The sequence below is a fragment of the Berghia stephanieae genome, chromosome 1, assembly GCF_034508935.2.
Source record: "Berghia stephanieae isolate SIO BIC M18660-M18661 chromosome 1, UCSD_Bste_1.3, whole genome shotgun sequence".
In the NCBI taxonomy this organism is placed as follows: domain Eukaryota; kingdom Metazoa; phylum Mollusca; class Gastropoda; order Nudibranchia; family Aeolidiidae; genus Berghia; species Berghia stephanieae.
The window spans coordinates 16,962,167-16,979,966 of record NC_088360.1 but is presented as its reverse complement, the minus strand read 5'-3'; the positions used below and the strand labels follow the sequence as shown (position 1 = coordinate 16,979,966).

The following is a 17,800-nucleotide window of genomic DNA, read 5'->3' as shown; positions in this document are numbered from 1 at the left end:
TTTACCTTGCTCTGTCATCTAGATCTTGAAATCCTTCTAAAATTTCTATGTCAAGATCTTTTAACATTACATTACAATGCCAAAACTAAATGTAAAGAGCGAAGATTTGTATGCTGGATTCGGTATAAACAGGCTTTAACATTTCACAAATATCAGTTTATCGCTTACACCACAAGCGGATTTTGACTTGGTCAGTAAAGGATCTTCCAGGGCAAGGGTGGCCATGCGTAAAGCACTGCCCCCACTGTTGAAGATTTTCTTCACATGCATGAAGAAAGCTTATTCAAAACTGCCACTGCTCAGGAATTAACAAAAATGTAAGGCTGATATATAAGTAACGTTTGCCCATAAATCAAAATATGTTTTAGTTGAGGTACAATCATGAAACTTCGCACATGTATTCTCAAACCATATTTCTTCACTCATGTTCAACAAGTAATTCATGTGACGTCATTTATTTTCATATTTGAGTGACGTCACAACCTTACTAAGACAACGCGGTTGAGAAAATTGGTCGGAAGACAGCTAACTTCAGAAATAAAAGAGCAGAGAATAGACATTTGTACCCAACATTTGAAACGGCATGACAAGGAAGTAGAGACTTTTCTTCGGGAAATTGTGACTGGTGATGAGCCTTGGGTCCACCACTACAACCCTGAAAACAGATTGCAGTCCAAGGAAATTCAAATGCATAGTTCACATGGAATTTCTTGAACAAGGGCAATCAGCGAACTCAAGTTTCAACTACACGAGCCCTAAAAATAGACGGATTCGAGGTGGTAGAGTTTCGATATTGCAGCATGACAATGCTCGACCACGCACAAGTCGTCAAATTCTGTTCAAATTTCCGACCCTACAGCTCCCTAGCCCTGCATTTAGTGCAGAACCTGTCCTATTTGACTATTGCTTGTTCCCCCAGCCCAAAAAGTATTTGAAAGGAATCCGTTACAGCAGTGATTTTGATGTAGTGGCAGATGTTTGTCAATGGTGCCGAGCAAAATCACCGAGATTCTTCGTTGACGGCATGCGCCAAATAGTTCGGCGTTGGCAGCTCTGTGTTGCATATGATGACAATTATGTGGAAAAATAATTGGTACGATACGTAGCTAAGATTATAATATTTTTTTCATGTATTATGTTTGGATGTGCTGTTGAAAACAAACAAAAAAGTTTTATAACAAAACGGTAGATAGATAGATAGATAGATAGATAGATAGATAGATAGATAGATAGATAGATAGATAGATAGATAGATAGATAGATAGATAGATAGATAGATAGATAGATAGATAGATAGATAGATAGATAGATCGATAGATCGATAGATCGATAGATAGATAGATAGATCGATAGATAGATAGATAGATAGATAGATAGATAGATAGATAGATAGATAGATAGAAAGATAGATAGATAGAATAAAAGTCGAGAGGGTGACAGGGAGATCCAGAGAAATCGGTAGAGAGAGAGGGGGGGGGGGGGGAAGAGGGGAGAGATAGGAGAGTGAGAAGGAGAGAGAGAAGTGAGAGAAAGATGGATTAGGGAGATATATATAGAGAGATAGATAGATAGATAGATAGATAGATAGATAGATAGATAGATAGATAGATAGAGGGAGAGAGAGAGAGAGAGAGAGAGAGAGAGAGAGAGAGAGAGAGAGAGAGAGAGTAACTTGCCAAATATCAAATATTTATCATGGATGAGTCGAAAAGTAAACAACTATAGCATCCTGAAACACACAAACAAACACACATACATACACACACACACTCACACACACATACATACATACATACATACATACATACATACATACATACATACATACATACATACATACATACATACATACACACAACAGAACGCATTCATTATTGTTTTGTTTTTAATCGAAAAACTTAAATATCGATTGATTCAAAAGACTTGTTAACATCCAAAGAGCCTTACATTTGATATTATTTAGAAGCCTCTTATGTGGGATTCTTATTGAACTGAAGGCCAACTTAATCGATCGATATTTGAAGTAAAACTTTTTGGCCAAAATGAAATAGGTGTTTAGTCAGAGTACAGCGACAGAAAAGGGAAGAAAGAACTTGATCAGAAATGTCAACATAGGTCTTGGTCATAATCATCATCATTTTCACCTCTCGCTAACGACGGTCATTTGGTACCTGGTGTCTTGCGCGAACTTCCTTCCTTCCGATTGACCAACTCGCTAAGCATCGCACAGGAAAAAGTCAAGAAAGGTGATAATTAAACCTTTAACGGCAACAACAAAAAAAAAAAAAACAGATTTTCTTCCAAAATTAAAGCTGCTTCTTTTACAGCCTATCGATAACTATAAACTTGACCATTTCTCTGTAAAAATCCGAGTCGCTTCGGTGTTATTGTACTTGTACTCTCGGTGGAAATGGTAAACCGTCATGTCATATTATGGGATTGAATTAAAACCGAACCTGGCATGTAATGGCTTAAAGCACCTGTTTGATGAGCTCCACTCCAGTTCAACATTGGTGGTCGTGGTTTATTAAGCACTGGATATAACTTCGTACAATGTCGTTGTGCGGATTTCAAACAAAATTCGGTTTCATGTTGGAGTTCTTCTTTCATTTGTTGTGACTCTAATATTAATACTCGAGACTTTTTGGGGGGCTGTAAGATCGCAGGAATCTTAATAATAATAATAATAATAATAATAATAATAATAATAATAATAATAATAATAATAATAATAATAATAATAATAATAATAATATAATAATAATAATAATAATAATAATAATAAAATAATAATAAAATAATAATAATAAATAATAATAATATAATAATAAAATAATAATAATAATAATAATAATAATAATAATAATAAAATATAATAATAATAATAATAATAATAATAATAATAATAATATAATGATAATAATGATAATAATAAAAATAATAATAATAATAATAATAATAATAATAATAATAATAATTTTAATAATAATAATAATAATAATAATAATAATAATAATAATAATAATAAATACAATCCGTTATTCATACAATCTGCCTATACATTCAGCTACTAAAATAGATATGCCTTATGATTCAATATGCAACCTATTCTTTATTAGTCCTCCGATGGACTTGGTTACACACTTCTAAGGAATTTGGAACAGGAAGTGAGGAAGCTGAGACGTCACAACTTCTCTGCCCTATTAAAGTCATGATACGATAAATTGTGACAAGAAATTACAATAATAATATGGTCTCCAGACAGATGACAAAATTACAAATTATAACTCTTTTTAACCACAGGAGTATTGAATTGTGTTTTTTGTTTGTTTGTTTGTTGTTGTTTTTTTCTTATAAAGGTAAAACATCAAGACTATATTGAACTGACACCGACATGTATTTTTAGGTTATATATGACAAATTGTGTACATTATGTGGCATATTCTATTCTTCAATTTGCTGATAACCGACGTATACAACAACCCCCCCCCCCCCCAAAAAAAAACCAAAAAAACAAACAAAAAAACAAACAAACAACAGCAAATTAATTATTTATGGTGTGAAATTCCATTCAACTTTACCATTGTGAATTCTTAAATTTTCCTAGATATGAAAACAAGGTGTCATAATATGATTTTTAATCGAAATTCAATATTCATAGCAACTGGCCAGTAAAATGAAAAACGCCGAATTGCCATTCATTGTTGTTTTAATTAATCATTAACTGGTCAGCAGATACATTTAAAATGACATTAAAGCAAAAGAACTTGTGATCCGTATTCCTTCAAACCTGAACAATGGGACTGAAATGTTCAAAAATTGTCAAAACCCAACTCAGTCGTACAGCAGATAAACAGAGCGAGACTTGCAAGCAGATCTATCTGTGCAATGACGATGGAGAAGGTCTTTCTTCACTTCAAATGCGTGGCTTATCCGACACAAGACCTGAGCTGACACCAGAGACCGTTAGGATTGTCCAAACTTCGTGGGCAATCATAAAAAAAGACATAGAACATGTTGGAGTTGTCATGTTCATGGGGTGAGTTGATTTAAGTTTGGAACTGAGTGTCATGTTCTTGCTTTTCCATATCTTATCCAGCTTTGCCATTGAATTCGTTGTCAATGTATACTGGCATCAATCTAGTTTGTTGGATATATTATTATAATAATATATGGTCTTTAACTTTTGGTTTGACCGGAAGAGGATGATGGGCGTTTGTCCGGAAGTGCAAGTTAAATTGTTATGGTTTTAGTGCACATAAACACTAAATCCTGGGCAGATTTTCTAAAAATATTTACCCAGATTTGTCTTACAAATCCCCCTACCCTACAGACAGAGAGAGAGAGAGAGAGAGAGAGAGAGAGAGAGAGAGAGAGAGAGAGAGAGAGAGAGAGAGAGAAACACACAGTCGTATCGATTTTTTTATTTGACAAATTATTTATAGAAGGTTCTAATACGTCGATAGACTCCAGTCCACTATTTAAATGTAGAGAACCATGACCGACTAGAGTACTATAGTTACGTCATGTAGAGTACCCATACTCTCGGTTCACATCTCGTCAGATTATTTTCACTGTAATTGGATCCAATAGTCTAATGTCACGTCGCCCAGCAACAGCGGCCATCGTGGTTCTTAACAAAGAAAATCGGTACTTTTTATTCTTCGTGCTGTCTAGAACTTTTCATATGTCTTGTGATCAGAATGTGTAAAAGTCAAAACATGATCAGATTTATAATGGTTTTATTTCCTCTGGATACGCTTTTATGCTCGTCGGAGAAATATTTCATAAGGGCATCCGCCATTGTTCCGATAGTTTAAAGCCAGTTACTAAGTTACCATGCGTCATTACGAGGGAAGTGACGTTACGACTGTTGAAGCGTATTTCGAAAGAAGACGAATTATTTTTTATATACAGATCCAGTTTGAAAAATCTCAGAACTTTTCTTCATTTCTAACATTGAAATTGTATGGACTTGAACTCGAGATTAGGATAGATCCATGTGAGAAAGCATTTCTATTATTTATCAATTTATTACCTACGCCATGTCAATTATAATATAACAGCAAGGTTTTTAAATGATGCCACCTTGTCCTGTTGTTGACCGTCCACTACAATGTTAACTTTGATGTTGTCTTTGATTTTCACTATCACTTTGCATATGTCTTCATTTAAATCGATTCCAAATGCAGTTGCTTTGATAACCAGCCAGCGGTTAGTGAGATCTTGTATTTCTTTATTACTTCCTGCGATAAGGTCAATGCCGTCAGCAAATATTATAAGGTTATTGATAGTTCTTTCATCTAATGAATTGTTGAAGGGAAATGGTGTCGGGTTTCAATCATGATTTTATCCAGGAATAAATTGAACAAATTTCAGGAGAAAGTAATCAGCCTTGGCGCACTTCCACTGGTGTTATAAAGAACTGACCATTATGTTTGTTTATAGGAACGGCACTGCTAGAGCTTTTGTAAAGAGCCTCCGTAATGTGTACTATTCTTTATCATTAATGGAAATGAAAGTAAAGCATTTCGCCCGCATTCGACCAACAGAGGAGCGTCCCTTTTCATTCCGCCAGTTTGTAAAACACCTACAAGATTGAAGTACAAAAGTCAAATAAAGTGAAAGCTTATTATTGTGAAAGAACCGATCACTCTCAAAATGGCCAAATATTCCCTTTAATGCAGCTACATTTCCACTATCCAGTATTCTATAAGATTGAGAATAGGATGTGTCATTATTTTGGGACCCCAGTAACGATCCTATAGGGAATGAGATTAGCGGAAGAGTAGCGTCCCTTGATTGGACGTCACCCATAGTCTGTGACGTCACCGGCGGAAAAGTTATTAGAGAGAGAACGTCATGTTGGTTGTGCGCATGCGTCTCTCGTCCTCGCTTCCGGTGAAAGCGGCTTGAGACACTTCAAAACCAAATTGACGTTCTCTCTGTTAGGTGACGTCCAATCAAGGGACGCTACTCTTTCGCTAATCTCATTCCCTATTGTACACATGTCGTGACCTATACTAAATTCTCATGATTCTATCACAGGCACTCCAGATTCTCCATGTTGACGTTTCACGCAACCATTGATTTCTTCCCTACATTTACAGACTCCTGGAGGACAACCACGAAGTAAAAGACACGTTCGTATCATTCCGACAAAAGAGCGAGCAAGAACTTCGCCAGAGTACAGAGCTTCGATCTCACGTGCTTCGAGTCATGGGGGCGGTGGACAAAGCGGTTGCCAGATTGATGGAACCCGAGAAGCTTGTTGCATTTCTACACCATCTGGGGCAGAGGCACGTGCATTACAACGCCAGGCCGGAGTTTTTGGACGTGAGTGAATTTGAAAATAATCGTACATTTAGACAGACAAGCGCCGATATGTTGGTCAACTTTGGTCACGATGATTTAACCCTTTTCTTACTGGGTCCAATTTTTTAATGATAAAACTATGCGCCGCTCAGAGCGAGACTCGAACCCAGGAACTTCCGTTCCGAGGGCGAGTGTCATATCACAAGACCACATGGCTGCACAAAGAGTTAAAAAGCAACATGTCATATTTCTGATCAATTTTGACTTGAAATTAATTTTTCGTCACATGGTCCATCTCGATTAGTACCAATCTGAGGCCATGGCTTACATATAAATAAAGAGAGAAATAAGGTTTCGAGAGAGAATTAAAAAGAAAAGAAAAAAAAAATGTCAGCCTCGCCATAAAAGGTAAAGATCCGCAGGTTTGTAGTCACGTGACATTCCCGAGTTCCAAAGCACCAGCTTAGATTCTTTTAATAACCAGTTCCAAACCGGCAGCCAAAATGTATTTTAACATGTCCTATAAAGCGTGCAGAAAAAAATGTTATCCATGCATGAAAGTTACACAGAGCATTTAAAGGTTTTAAAGGCTTTTAGTTCTGAAACGTTACGATACGGGGCATTTTGGTCAGTAAATGTTTACTCCATAATAATATCATATCGATAGATAAAGAAAAACCTAACTTATCAACAACAACACATTCTTTACTACAAATATCGGGGTTAAGGTGCTAAGAGACATTTGGTATTATTGTCCATTGATGAATGAAATGAAGAATTTCTGGACTAAATGGCCCCCCACCCTCCCCCACAAATAAAATAAAAGAAAAAACAAACCAGAAACAAAAATAAAACAAAACAAACCAGTCTGATTTGCATTGTGTGGTAGAATTGGCTTCGAGGTTTAGACGTAGATTTCATGTGTTAATATGATTGTATTATACATAGATAATTAATTGCTGGTAAACTGCTTAAAGCAATCTTTACTTAATTGGTATAAATCGTGTCTTGAAATAATAGCCTGAAGGTTCCTGTGAATTCTGTTAATATGTCCAACAATAATACAACTTGATCGGTGTGGAAACATATTTTAGAGGAAAGTAAAATACACTAAAGTGATACTGGGTAATCAGTGATATTATTTTTATATCATTAACTGTTTAATCTTTACTTAATATCTGAAGGATGTGTATCATTTTTACCCTACACCAGTGGCTGCTTCATAATACAATGGCATCCTCATATAAACATGACAGCTAAGCTTGTAGATAATTTTATAACGAATTAGCACCGTTTTTTACTGTGCTGCATTGTGGTAATCACTTTGGCTATTTCGGTCATATCTGGAAACAGACAACCCCTCCCATATAGACCCTTAGTTGTTTTATTTTTATTATTTTGAATTGAACAAAAGCTAATTATTATAGGCATTTTATGATGGTAAAAATAGTGATAAACATACGCAACTGTTGTAGTTACATATTTACAATCGATGTCGGTCAGCAACCGCCACTGTTTGATATTCCGATGTAATTTGACCCTATTTTAAGCCTCACCACAATGCTATTAGCGGTCGATTTTCTCTTTGATTCTAGGTAAACATTATGGAACTGAATGATAGGAATTTCGTTAACAATCACTTTACTGGTTTCGTGCATCATACTTTGGTTTCTTTAATTCGTAACTTCCGCAAAATAGGAATTAACACTCTATTTCTGACCCACGGTCTCAAAATCATTTTCCGTCAGGATGCTATTTATACAATGGAAAGTGTTTTATAGTCATAAATAGGCGCCATGAATTATCAGGTTTTGTGATCTTATCTTATCTTATTAAAGGCTAAATATAGTAATTATCCTTTAAATGACTTATGTAATAGTTTATAACTACAAAATTTCATATTGATTGTATTTTGTATCTTTCACAGAAAATGTTGAACAACTTTGAATGTAAGAAAAAATATATCAAAACGGCAATGTAAAGTCGAAAATTTCTGTCATAGAATACTGAAGTTATTGAAAATTGTTCGTGATCGAATGAATCATAAAGGCATAAGAATAGAATTTATAATTTTTTTTTTTTTTTTTTTTTTTTTTGCGCAAACAACTAAAAAATCATCTTACTGTCCATTCCAACTATTAATTTGTATCTTTCTGTCTTTTGTTGCACAATGCGAGCCCGGGGTTCTCTTTGTATTACTCAATTTATATCAACGTGTTATAGGTGTGAAAGTGGGTATAACCAGACGAGCTCGCATGTTTCTGCTTTGACATAATTTCCCCATGGCGATATCAAAGTGTACGTGAATATTTTTTTTTATGCTTCTCCAATTTTTTTTTCTTTGTGGGTTGGGGGTGTTATTCGAGTGTAGAACGTGTGTTTCTTCTTCAGTGATTTTGTCAAATGTTCTTGTGAATTGTTAGGGCTTTGAGAAATACGTCTTGGTTATTGATAGGACAGAAGTGTCAAAACAATGATTACATTTTGTTGTTGTGTTTCTGTTCCTATTGATAACGTCGGCGGTGTTTTTCCATTAATTGAGTGCAAACTGGTGATTTTGGTATTAATTCTGTCCAAGATCTGTTTGCTTTTTTTGTGGGTTTTTTTCCGATTTTGGATTTGTATGGGTTTGTGAATCGGCATTGGACATCTTTGCAAAAGTTGAGTTTGTGGTCTTTATTTACGAAGAAAGCATTTGATTTTGCTGTGGTGTCTATTCTGTCGTTTAGTTGTAGATTTTCTGTGCTCTTGCCTTCTGCTTTGGTAACAGATATCGTAGATGGTGTTTGTTTCTGGTATTCTGCTTATATGTTTTGCCAAGTAAATTTGTATATTCCTCAGAAGACAATTTGATTTTTTTTATCAGCGGCGGACGAAGACGTGAGAGTTCTGATTATCGATCGTGGTATAATATACGATTCTTACACTTTTGCCTTTTGGAATTTCGGACGTATTCCCAACCGGTGTACGAGCTTGCGAGTGCGCGTTGGGAACAAAGTTCGAATTTAAAAAACGCAAGAGTGTAAGAAATCATTTATTCTACCCCTCAATCAATTCCAATTTCGTCATCTTTGAACAAAAGAAATGTTCCAAAACACTTAAATATTATTTATCTTTAAAGAATCAAATTTTTAGTGAAATTTTACGATTTAATCTGACGTCACATATTATCATTGTAAGCATATTATCATTACCCGTTATTGATTCAAGGAGAAGGGTAGAATAAATATTTTATTTTAATGAGAACTAATCATGAAAATGACTGTCTGAAAACAATAACGAAGATTTGAGTGACGTCAATTTTGTTCCATCTATAAAATGTACTACTTATTCTTATTCATTTTACTCCCCCCAGCTGATCGGGCCTCAGTTCAACAACGCGATTCAACCAGCCATGGAAGACAAGTGGACTCCAGAGATAGAAGAGGCGTGGGCAGATTTGTTTCGTTACATTACTCACATTATGAAGGAAACCATGATCATGTGACTCGACTTGCTCTTACCGTAGACCGTAGCCTTCGTAAACTATAGACCTGATACTGTAGCCCACGTAAACTAAAGGCCTGATACTGTAGCCCACGTAAACTAAAGGCCTGATACTGTAGCCCACGTAAACTAAAAACCTGATACTGTAGCCCACGTAAACTAAAGACCTGATACTGTAGAAAAAATTACGTCACAAAAGAAGACGGTGATCACAAACGAAAGTAAAAAGTGAGCTGTCAGAAATGCTCAAGGAAACAAATGATTCCATTGGTTGAGCTATTGATTACAATTCCCCGCGATCTTTGTCTGTCTTCTTTTATGATGGATTTTTTGGTTAATATCAGGCTTTTAGTTAAGGAAGGCTCCGCTGATACTGACCAAAAATTTAAGTCACACGTTTGTTTACCAGATGCCGGTCAACACAAGCCCAAGATTTTTCTGGAGGCTTTTATCGACAATTGCGCAGTTTTTAAAATTTATTTAGGGTTCCATTAACACTTGCGAAGTGAAATAAGTTTTACATACACGATTTTTATGTTTATATTTGTCCTCGTTTACAGTTATTCTTTTTTTAAACCTCTATCTTTATTTTAATTTTTTTTTAAATAATATATAGCGCAATATCCACATGTATTTTTCGTCCAGAATGATTTCGATTAGATTTATTTCAAACCATTTAAAAATGATAGCATTAAAGGAACCCAGTAACGATCCAGACTGCGAAATACTTTGTATAATAAGGGCACCCATTTAAACCAGTGTCACAAAAATATTAAAGAGTCACAGAATTTATAACACAAAGTAAAAACCACCATTTTCCCATATAGATAACCAACCGCATTAAAGTTGAACACTAATGACAAAAATACAACCAGAAGTATACCGACATAGTAATTGCTGCTAAGGTGACAATTGAAAAGAAAAAAATGCGCAAGTGCGTACTTTAAGTTACCCACTGCCTGGAAAAAATAATGCGCAAATGAGTAACAGAGCAGCCTAATTGTGAAGTCATTCTGAGCAAGTGGCATTCTATTTCAATCAGTGTCAGGCTATGAGTTTACCAAGGCTACGTTCTTAGATGAATGGACCGGAGTTCTAATGAATAGGGAATAAGATTAGCGGAAGAGTAGCGTCCCTTGATTGGACGTCACCAATAGTCTGTGACGTCACCGGCGGAAAAGTTATTAGAGAGAGAACGTCATGTTAGTTGTGCGCATGCGTCTCTCGTCCTACTCTTCCGCTAATCTCATTCCCTATATTATAATCAATGTTTAATGTTACAGGTGAGATAAAATATAGATGCACAGTTGCATGACAAAAAGCATTTGGTTTTCATTTATACGTTTATTCTGTTTGTTTTTAATAAATTAATATGAGGGCCTACTCGGCGTATTCAAGAGAAAAATATCAATTTAAAATTTTACCAAGAAAACTCGTCCTTAAAAAATCGATCAATCAAAATGACTCTCATCTTGGCAAAACACTCTCAAGCTTGGGAATTGGAAGGCCCAGGATTGAACGTTATTGCCAAGATGAGAGTTATTCTAATCGATCGATCTTTGAAGGACATGGGTCACAATAACTTATTTGGTAGAGCATTCGCTTCACGTGCAAAGGGACTGAGATCGACCCCAGGTGAAGAAGTCGAGATTAGTTTCTGACCCCCCCCCCCCCCCCCCCCCCAGTTCACACAGCAGTGATTGGGTGGCTGGGTCTATCAGATCTGGCGAAAAGTACTTTGCGAAAGACTAGCGTCCTATCCAGTTGATAGCAAGCCATTGCTGTTGTCCCTTTCACCCTATAGATACTAGGGTATATTCCGACTCCATAGGTTTAGACTCTGAAGGACTACTTTGATTTGATTGGTTGATATTTGAAGGATGAGTTTTCAGGCCAAAATTTTAAATACGTATCTCCCTTCAACTAAAGCTAAGACTTTTCAACTCAAACGTGAAGTCTGTCCTACTGTATGGATGTGAAACTTGGAACGCATCACAGGCATGTATAAGGAGGGTACAGATTTTCGTAAATAGGTGCATGCGTAAGCTACTCAGAATAAAATGGATGGATAGAATAAAAAATGAAGAAGTATGGAAAAGAACACAGCAGAAACCAGTGGGAGAGGATATAGGAAGAAGACGATGGAGGTGGATTGGACACACGCTTAGAAAGAATGACTCAACTATAACAAAGAAAGTATTGGACTGGAACCCTCAGGGCAGAAGATCAAGGGGAAGGCCACGAGGAACATGGAGAAGAATTAAAGAAGCTGATATACAGAGAAGTGGTAAGACCTGGAATGAGATAAAAAAGTTGGCTCAGGATAGAGAAGGATGGAAACTGTTTGTCTGTGGCCTATACCCTGACCCAGGGTGAAAAAGGCAATGATGATGACCTACGTGTGTTTTTTTTCCAGAGTACGACAGAACTAGTCAAAACGTCTGAAACCTGAGACTTTACACTTGACTTTGACAACTTGCAACTAGGAAAAACAGTAGTAATACAAAAATGAACATGACAGCTTCAAAAAAATAATAAAACGAAATAAAAATAGAAGAACATGAAACATTTTGTATTTTGCCGTCCTTGGTATTTTTATCTTTTTTTTTTCTTCTTTTTTAAAATAATTTTTGAAGTTGTAATATTCATTTTTGACTTATTGGATTCCCCCCCCCCCCCCTGTTCTCTTCATATACAAGGTATCCACAAAGTCTGGGAACATTGAACATTGTAGTACTTCACTATCTATTTTTATTTATTCAACTTTGCCATAGATTGTGGGGAGATTTGTCTGAAAGCTGCTTTTCGTCGCTGAAGAGGAGGCTACGTGTTGTTTAAATACAGTTCATTTACATTCCAAATGGAATTAGATTGTGTTTGTTTTTTTAAACTCTCTCCTTACCACCCATTTTCAAAGTTTCTCGCAAAACGTCACGCCCACCCAACACAAACATAGATTTTTCTTACTCAAACAGAAAACCAACAAGTACATTCTATACACAATATTGTTCAGCAAAACGAGCTCTATAATACAGTGGCAAGATTTTATAGCTCTAACAACAAATTTTATTTAAATTTTGTGGAGTACAAAATAAATCAGAATGATAAAATTGTTGGTTGTATCGTAACGAATGTGACGATTTTCCTATGGTTGGTAAGGAGAGGGTTAAAAGAGGAATATGTACTCTAACCTTGTACCCAGCCTATATGGAAACCCTGTAGTTTTCCAAAACAACAAAAACCTTAGATATCACTTTTTAACTTCAAGTTTTTGACTTTTTGAGTATTATTTTAAGTAACAAGCTTTAATGGGCAATAACTCCATAGAATATCATCTGATATAGTTCTGATCTACAACATAATCTGAACTTATTCAGTAGCTCATATTTCTTTTCTTGAAAAGTTTTATCAACAATTTTCTCGATGCTTCACAGATACACACTTGTTTTGTAGGGTTTTTCTAGGGTGCGGCTATGTGGTCTTGTGGTATGACACTCGCTCTCAGATCGGAAGGTCCTGGGTTCGAGCCTCTCTTGGCGCATAGTTGAGTCCTTTATTCACAATTTTATTCTCTCACCGTACCGTGTAAAATAAGTACCTGGCCGTTAACAGCGTTGTCTCTGCCGGAAAAAAATTGTAATATCGCCTAACAGGCGTCATGTCTCGTTCTACATGTTACGTGTTGCTGTTGCTGTAGGGACCCTTTGTTGAGCGTTGAGCACTTTTAGTGGATATTGCGCTATATAAAAAGCTCAAGGTTTTTTTTCCACCGTGAACAAAGGGTGATAACTCATTAAAATGTTGACATACAGCTAAGCAAGATTTTGGTATACATCCTATCTTAGAGTGCTATAAATTTCCTGTTACCTTTTGAGTTCTATTTTAGATAGTTACAAAATTCAATGGTTGATAACTCCATTAGCCATAATCTGATTTATTTGTAATTTGGAAATGATGTTTTCTGAACAGTTTAAGTGATATTATTGAAAATCAGGCATTTTTTTTGAGAGGACGACACAAATAAAGGACAATAACTCTTTGACATGATGTAATTATGCCTTAACAATTATTTTCGCAAATGATATGTTTAAATTCTATAAATTTTTTTTTTTTTTTTTTTTTTTTTTTTTTTTTTTTTTTTGTTATTTGCAAGTTATCAAATTCTTGATACCATTAGAGTTCTGTATTTAAACGATGAATGAACCATAATTTCACCTTGTTTGACCTCTGTGAGACCCCCGAAAGGTCAGATTCTAATTCCAATCAGACAAAATGTTATTTCGTGTCTGCTTATTTATTGGGTTATAAAGAAAGCTAACCTTTTACACGAATCCGAAATAACAATGGACTCGGAGACCCAACACAGTAATGATATTATGATCATCGTGTTTCCTGTAGTTAATTAGAAACACTGATTGGAACTGATATGTCGCGATGATATATATGGGCGTCTTTTGCCAGTCATACCCATGTTGATTTAAAGGAAATCAGAGGATTAAATCTAATCAGAAAGTATCTATATAAATCAAAGTTAGATTGTCATCGCTCTTTAGTACTCTCTCTCTCTCTCTCTCTCTCTCTCTCTCTCTCTCTCTCTCTCTCTCTCTTTCTTTCTTTCTTTCTCTCGCTAAGTCCCAGGTTTGAGAGTTGTTGCCTCGGTGATCATCATTTAAATCGATCGATATTTGAAGGACGGTTTTTCTGGATGAATTTTTAAGTACGAGTTTACCCAGAGTCCGGCAGATAACGGGTTAAAAACGATAGATTGGATCACATAATTATGCGTGGCTCGGTGGCTCAGCGGTACGGCGTCTCGTCTTGTCACAATAGTCAAGCAGAGTTAAGCCTGATCAGTGGCCGAATGGGTGACTGTGATCGTGAAAAATTCTGGTTTCCAATGATGTGTCCGTGGGTAAGGCAATTTACACACATTACTCCACTCGACTCAGGTGTGAATGGCTACAGGCAGTGATGGATATCGTAATACTGTTAGTACAAAAAGTATGCCTAACAGGCGACTGGAACTGTATGAAATGGAAATATGCTTTCATACAGCCTACTGGGGGAGTAAATGAAATATTGTGAAGCGAATTGAGCATAGATAAGCAGTGGACATGCTCTATATAAATGTTCATATTTCTTTCATTTCTTAAACATGCATTTACAGGACTGCTGCTGGAGTTCCTAGCTCTACAAATTTTAGACATCACTGCACTAAGCAGGTTTAAGTTGTGGAGTAGTAGTAGTAGTAGTAGTAGTAGTAGTCCGAAAGAAATAATTTGGATAGATAGTATCTAACATTTCCTTGCGGGCATAAGTTGTTGTGTGATTTATTTGATGTCCTTGTAATTACTCCGGGTTATTAATTTGGAGATAAAACAAACCATAATGCCCGAGGCCCTGGACTGTCGTCCTCTTTGTCACACTCTTAATGTTTCATCTTCAAAGGTTGAAGAAAAAATACTAATTATGTTTTCATTAACAAGCCTGTGACGTCTTCTACAATACAATATTCCCAAAGGGTACGCGCCAATGATCTGCTCTCAGAAATAATATTGTGAATTATGTACTTCTGCTTTTCAGATCATCTACTTTAACTACTACTACTTCTTCTTCTTCTTCTTCTTCTTCTTCTTCTTCTTCTTCTTCTTCTTCTTGTCAGAGACTAGGCAAGTCATTTACTCGGCTAGTAAATGACTAAATCTAGTCCGCCTACATAAAATTGGGCCCTAGGCATTGTAAGGGCGTTGACCTATTCGGTCATTTTGTGCAGGTAACATCAAGATCTCTAGTACACGATGGCAGGTAAGATATCAGTCTTCATACTTTTCAACTGAAACGATTTCCAAAGAGGAAATTAGCAACACATCTGGTTTAGATAATATTTCGTTCCGTTTCATATTTGAACTTAATTTTGCCATGCTACATGACAAAATCAAGTCACGTGATACTGACTGTCACTGCGAGGAGACCAAAAGATACTATTTTTAGAAGGCCCTGCTGTCACTGTCAACTGTTGATTCTATATTTAGATCAATGAAACTCGAACATATTGAACAAAAAAAAAAAAAACAATAACAACAACAAAAACTGGAAAGTGTGTTCCGATGAATCACATTATTCCAGTCAGTTACAACGCCAGCAGAAAAACTTTTGGCTCCATTAGAGAGTACTTTTTAATCGTTTGCTTTTATTTGCTTGTTTTCTGTATTGATTTTTGTTTGTTTGTTTGTTCGTTTTGGTTTGTTTTTGTTGGTTTGTTTTTGTTTTTGTTTTGTTCTTTTTTCTGGTTTTCTTTTTCTACTTTATTCTTGTCTCTTTTCTTTTCTTTTTTTTTTTTTTTTTTTTTTGTGGGTTTTTTTTTTTTTTTTTTTGGGGGGGGGGGCGTTGTTATTTCTTTTTGGGTTTTTTTTTCTTCTTTGAAGCGATCCCTTCAACTTCACGTCTCCGTTTACTCGCATCTCGCGAGACCGATTAGATTCATGTGCCCCTTTACCTCAAAATACTATTATCGAAGTTCTCTCAATCTCACAGCTGGTATCTAGAAGTATACAAAATATTAAGAAGGGTTCTTGAAATGGAAGCTGGAAATCTATACCTAGTCACAATTGTGCGGCTATGTGGTCTTGAGGTATGACACTCGCTTTCGGATCGGAAGGTCCTGAGTTCGAGCCTCGCTCGGCGCATAGTTGAGTCTTGGAAAAGGCTTTTTACTCACATTCTCTCAGATGTTAAATGAGTACTTGGCCGTTATCAGCGGAAACATTTGTAAGATCGCCTAACAGGCGAGATGTCTCGTTCCACATGTTACGTGTTGCTGTTGGTCAGGGACACTTTGTAAAGCGCTTTGAGCACGTTTAGAGGATATTGTGCTATATAAAAGCTCAAGTTTTTTGGGGGTTTTTAAACGTGGTCTGATAATCTACCCAAATACGATACAAGGGGAACAGTAGGAAGATTTGTCCACAAATGGCCAGGATAAATTATAGAATTTATAATTTTAATGTGAGATTTTTAAAGAGCTTGTATATAGCGCGATATCCCCTAAAGGTGCTCAAAGTGCTTTGCAAAGGATCCCTGGCCAACAGCAACATGTAGGACGGGACATGACGCCTGTTAAGCGATATTACAATTTTTTTCGGACAGAGACAACGCTGTTAACGGCCAGGTATTCATTTTACACCTGAGTACGGCTAGAGAATGTGAGTAAAGAGCCTTTTCCAAGGACTCAACTATGCGCCGAGCGAGGCTTGAACCCAAAACGTCCGAAAACGAGTGTCATACCACAAGACCACACAGCCGCACACAAGTTGTCCAGCTGTGGAATTGCTTGCCTGATGAAATCGTATGTGCAAAAAGCTTGAAGTATCGTTTAGAGATATACCTTACCTTACTGGAGTACCGTCTCCCTACAGAGGTTGAATGTCATGGATCGCCATTCTTCACGCTCAAGGGCCATTACCGAGCAGTCGATAATCTTTTGGCCAGTTGTTGCCTCCACATTTCCAATCCAGGACTTATTTGGTTTGCCCCGTGTCAGCTACTTTTCCTTCTAGCACTGATTTTTGGATGGTGTTGTGTCTCCGCATGTGTCCATAATAAGTCAGTTTTCCCGTCTTGACTTCTGCCAACAGTTTTCTGGACCTTTGGCCTGCATCAATAAGAACCAGAATGTTTGATTTCTTTCTGGTCCATGGTACTCTGTTAAAAATAATGACTTGACAAATACTGGAATGAGCAAGACATACTTTATGACTACAAACAAAAAATAAACACTGCCCGTATGATGTCCTTACTTACTTACTTACTTACTTACTTACTTACTTACTTACTTACTTACTTACTTACTTACTTACTTACTTACTTACTTACTTACTTACTTGGGGCCGCCCCTTGGGGCGCCCAACATGAGCCACAAGTCTTCGCCATTCTGTCCTGTCCTCCATAAGCGTACGCAGCTCCCGGGTGTTGTCCATTCCTGTGTCATCTAGCAGACAGT

General features: G+C 36.4%; 1 protein-coding gene across 1 annotated transcript; it reads left to right on the top strand.

Moving 5' to 3' along the window:
- Positions 1 to 3,613: 3,613 nt before the first annotated feature.
- LOC144963434 (cytoglobin-2-like) lies at positions 3,614 to 11,088 on the top strand. Its single transcript, XM_078897499.1, has 3 exons — positions 3,614 to 4,039; positions 6,111 to 6,336; positions 9,671 to 11,088. Exons 1-3 carry the CDS (start codon positions 3,798 to 3,800, stop codon positions 9,800 to 9,802), a joined length of 600 nt encoding a protein of 199 aa, XP_078753625.1. The 5' UTR covers positions 3,614 to 3,797; the 3' UTR covers positions 9,803 to 11,088.
- The last annotated feature ends 6,712 nt before the right edge of the window (positions 11,089 to 17,800 follow it).

Excerpts from the sequence above, each read along its gene's own strand:
- LOC144963434 (XM_078897499.1), top strand. The coding sequence starts at position 3,798 with ATGGGACTGAAATGTTCAAAAATTGTCAAAACCCAACTCAGTCGTACA. Across the intron at positions 4,040-6,110 it reads GGAGTTGTCATGTTCATGGG|ACTCCTGGAGGACAACCACG; the intron begins GTGAGTTGATTT and ends CTACATTTACAG. Across the intron at positions 6,337-9,670 it reads CCAGGCCGGAGTTTTTGGAC|CTGATCGGGCCTCAGTTCAA; the intron begins GTGAGTGAATTT and ends TACTCCCCCCAG.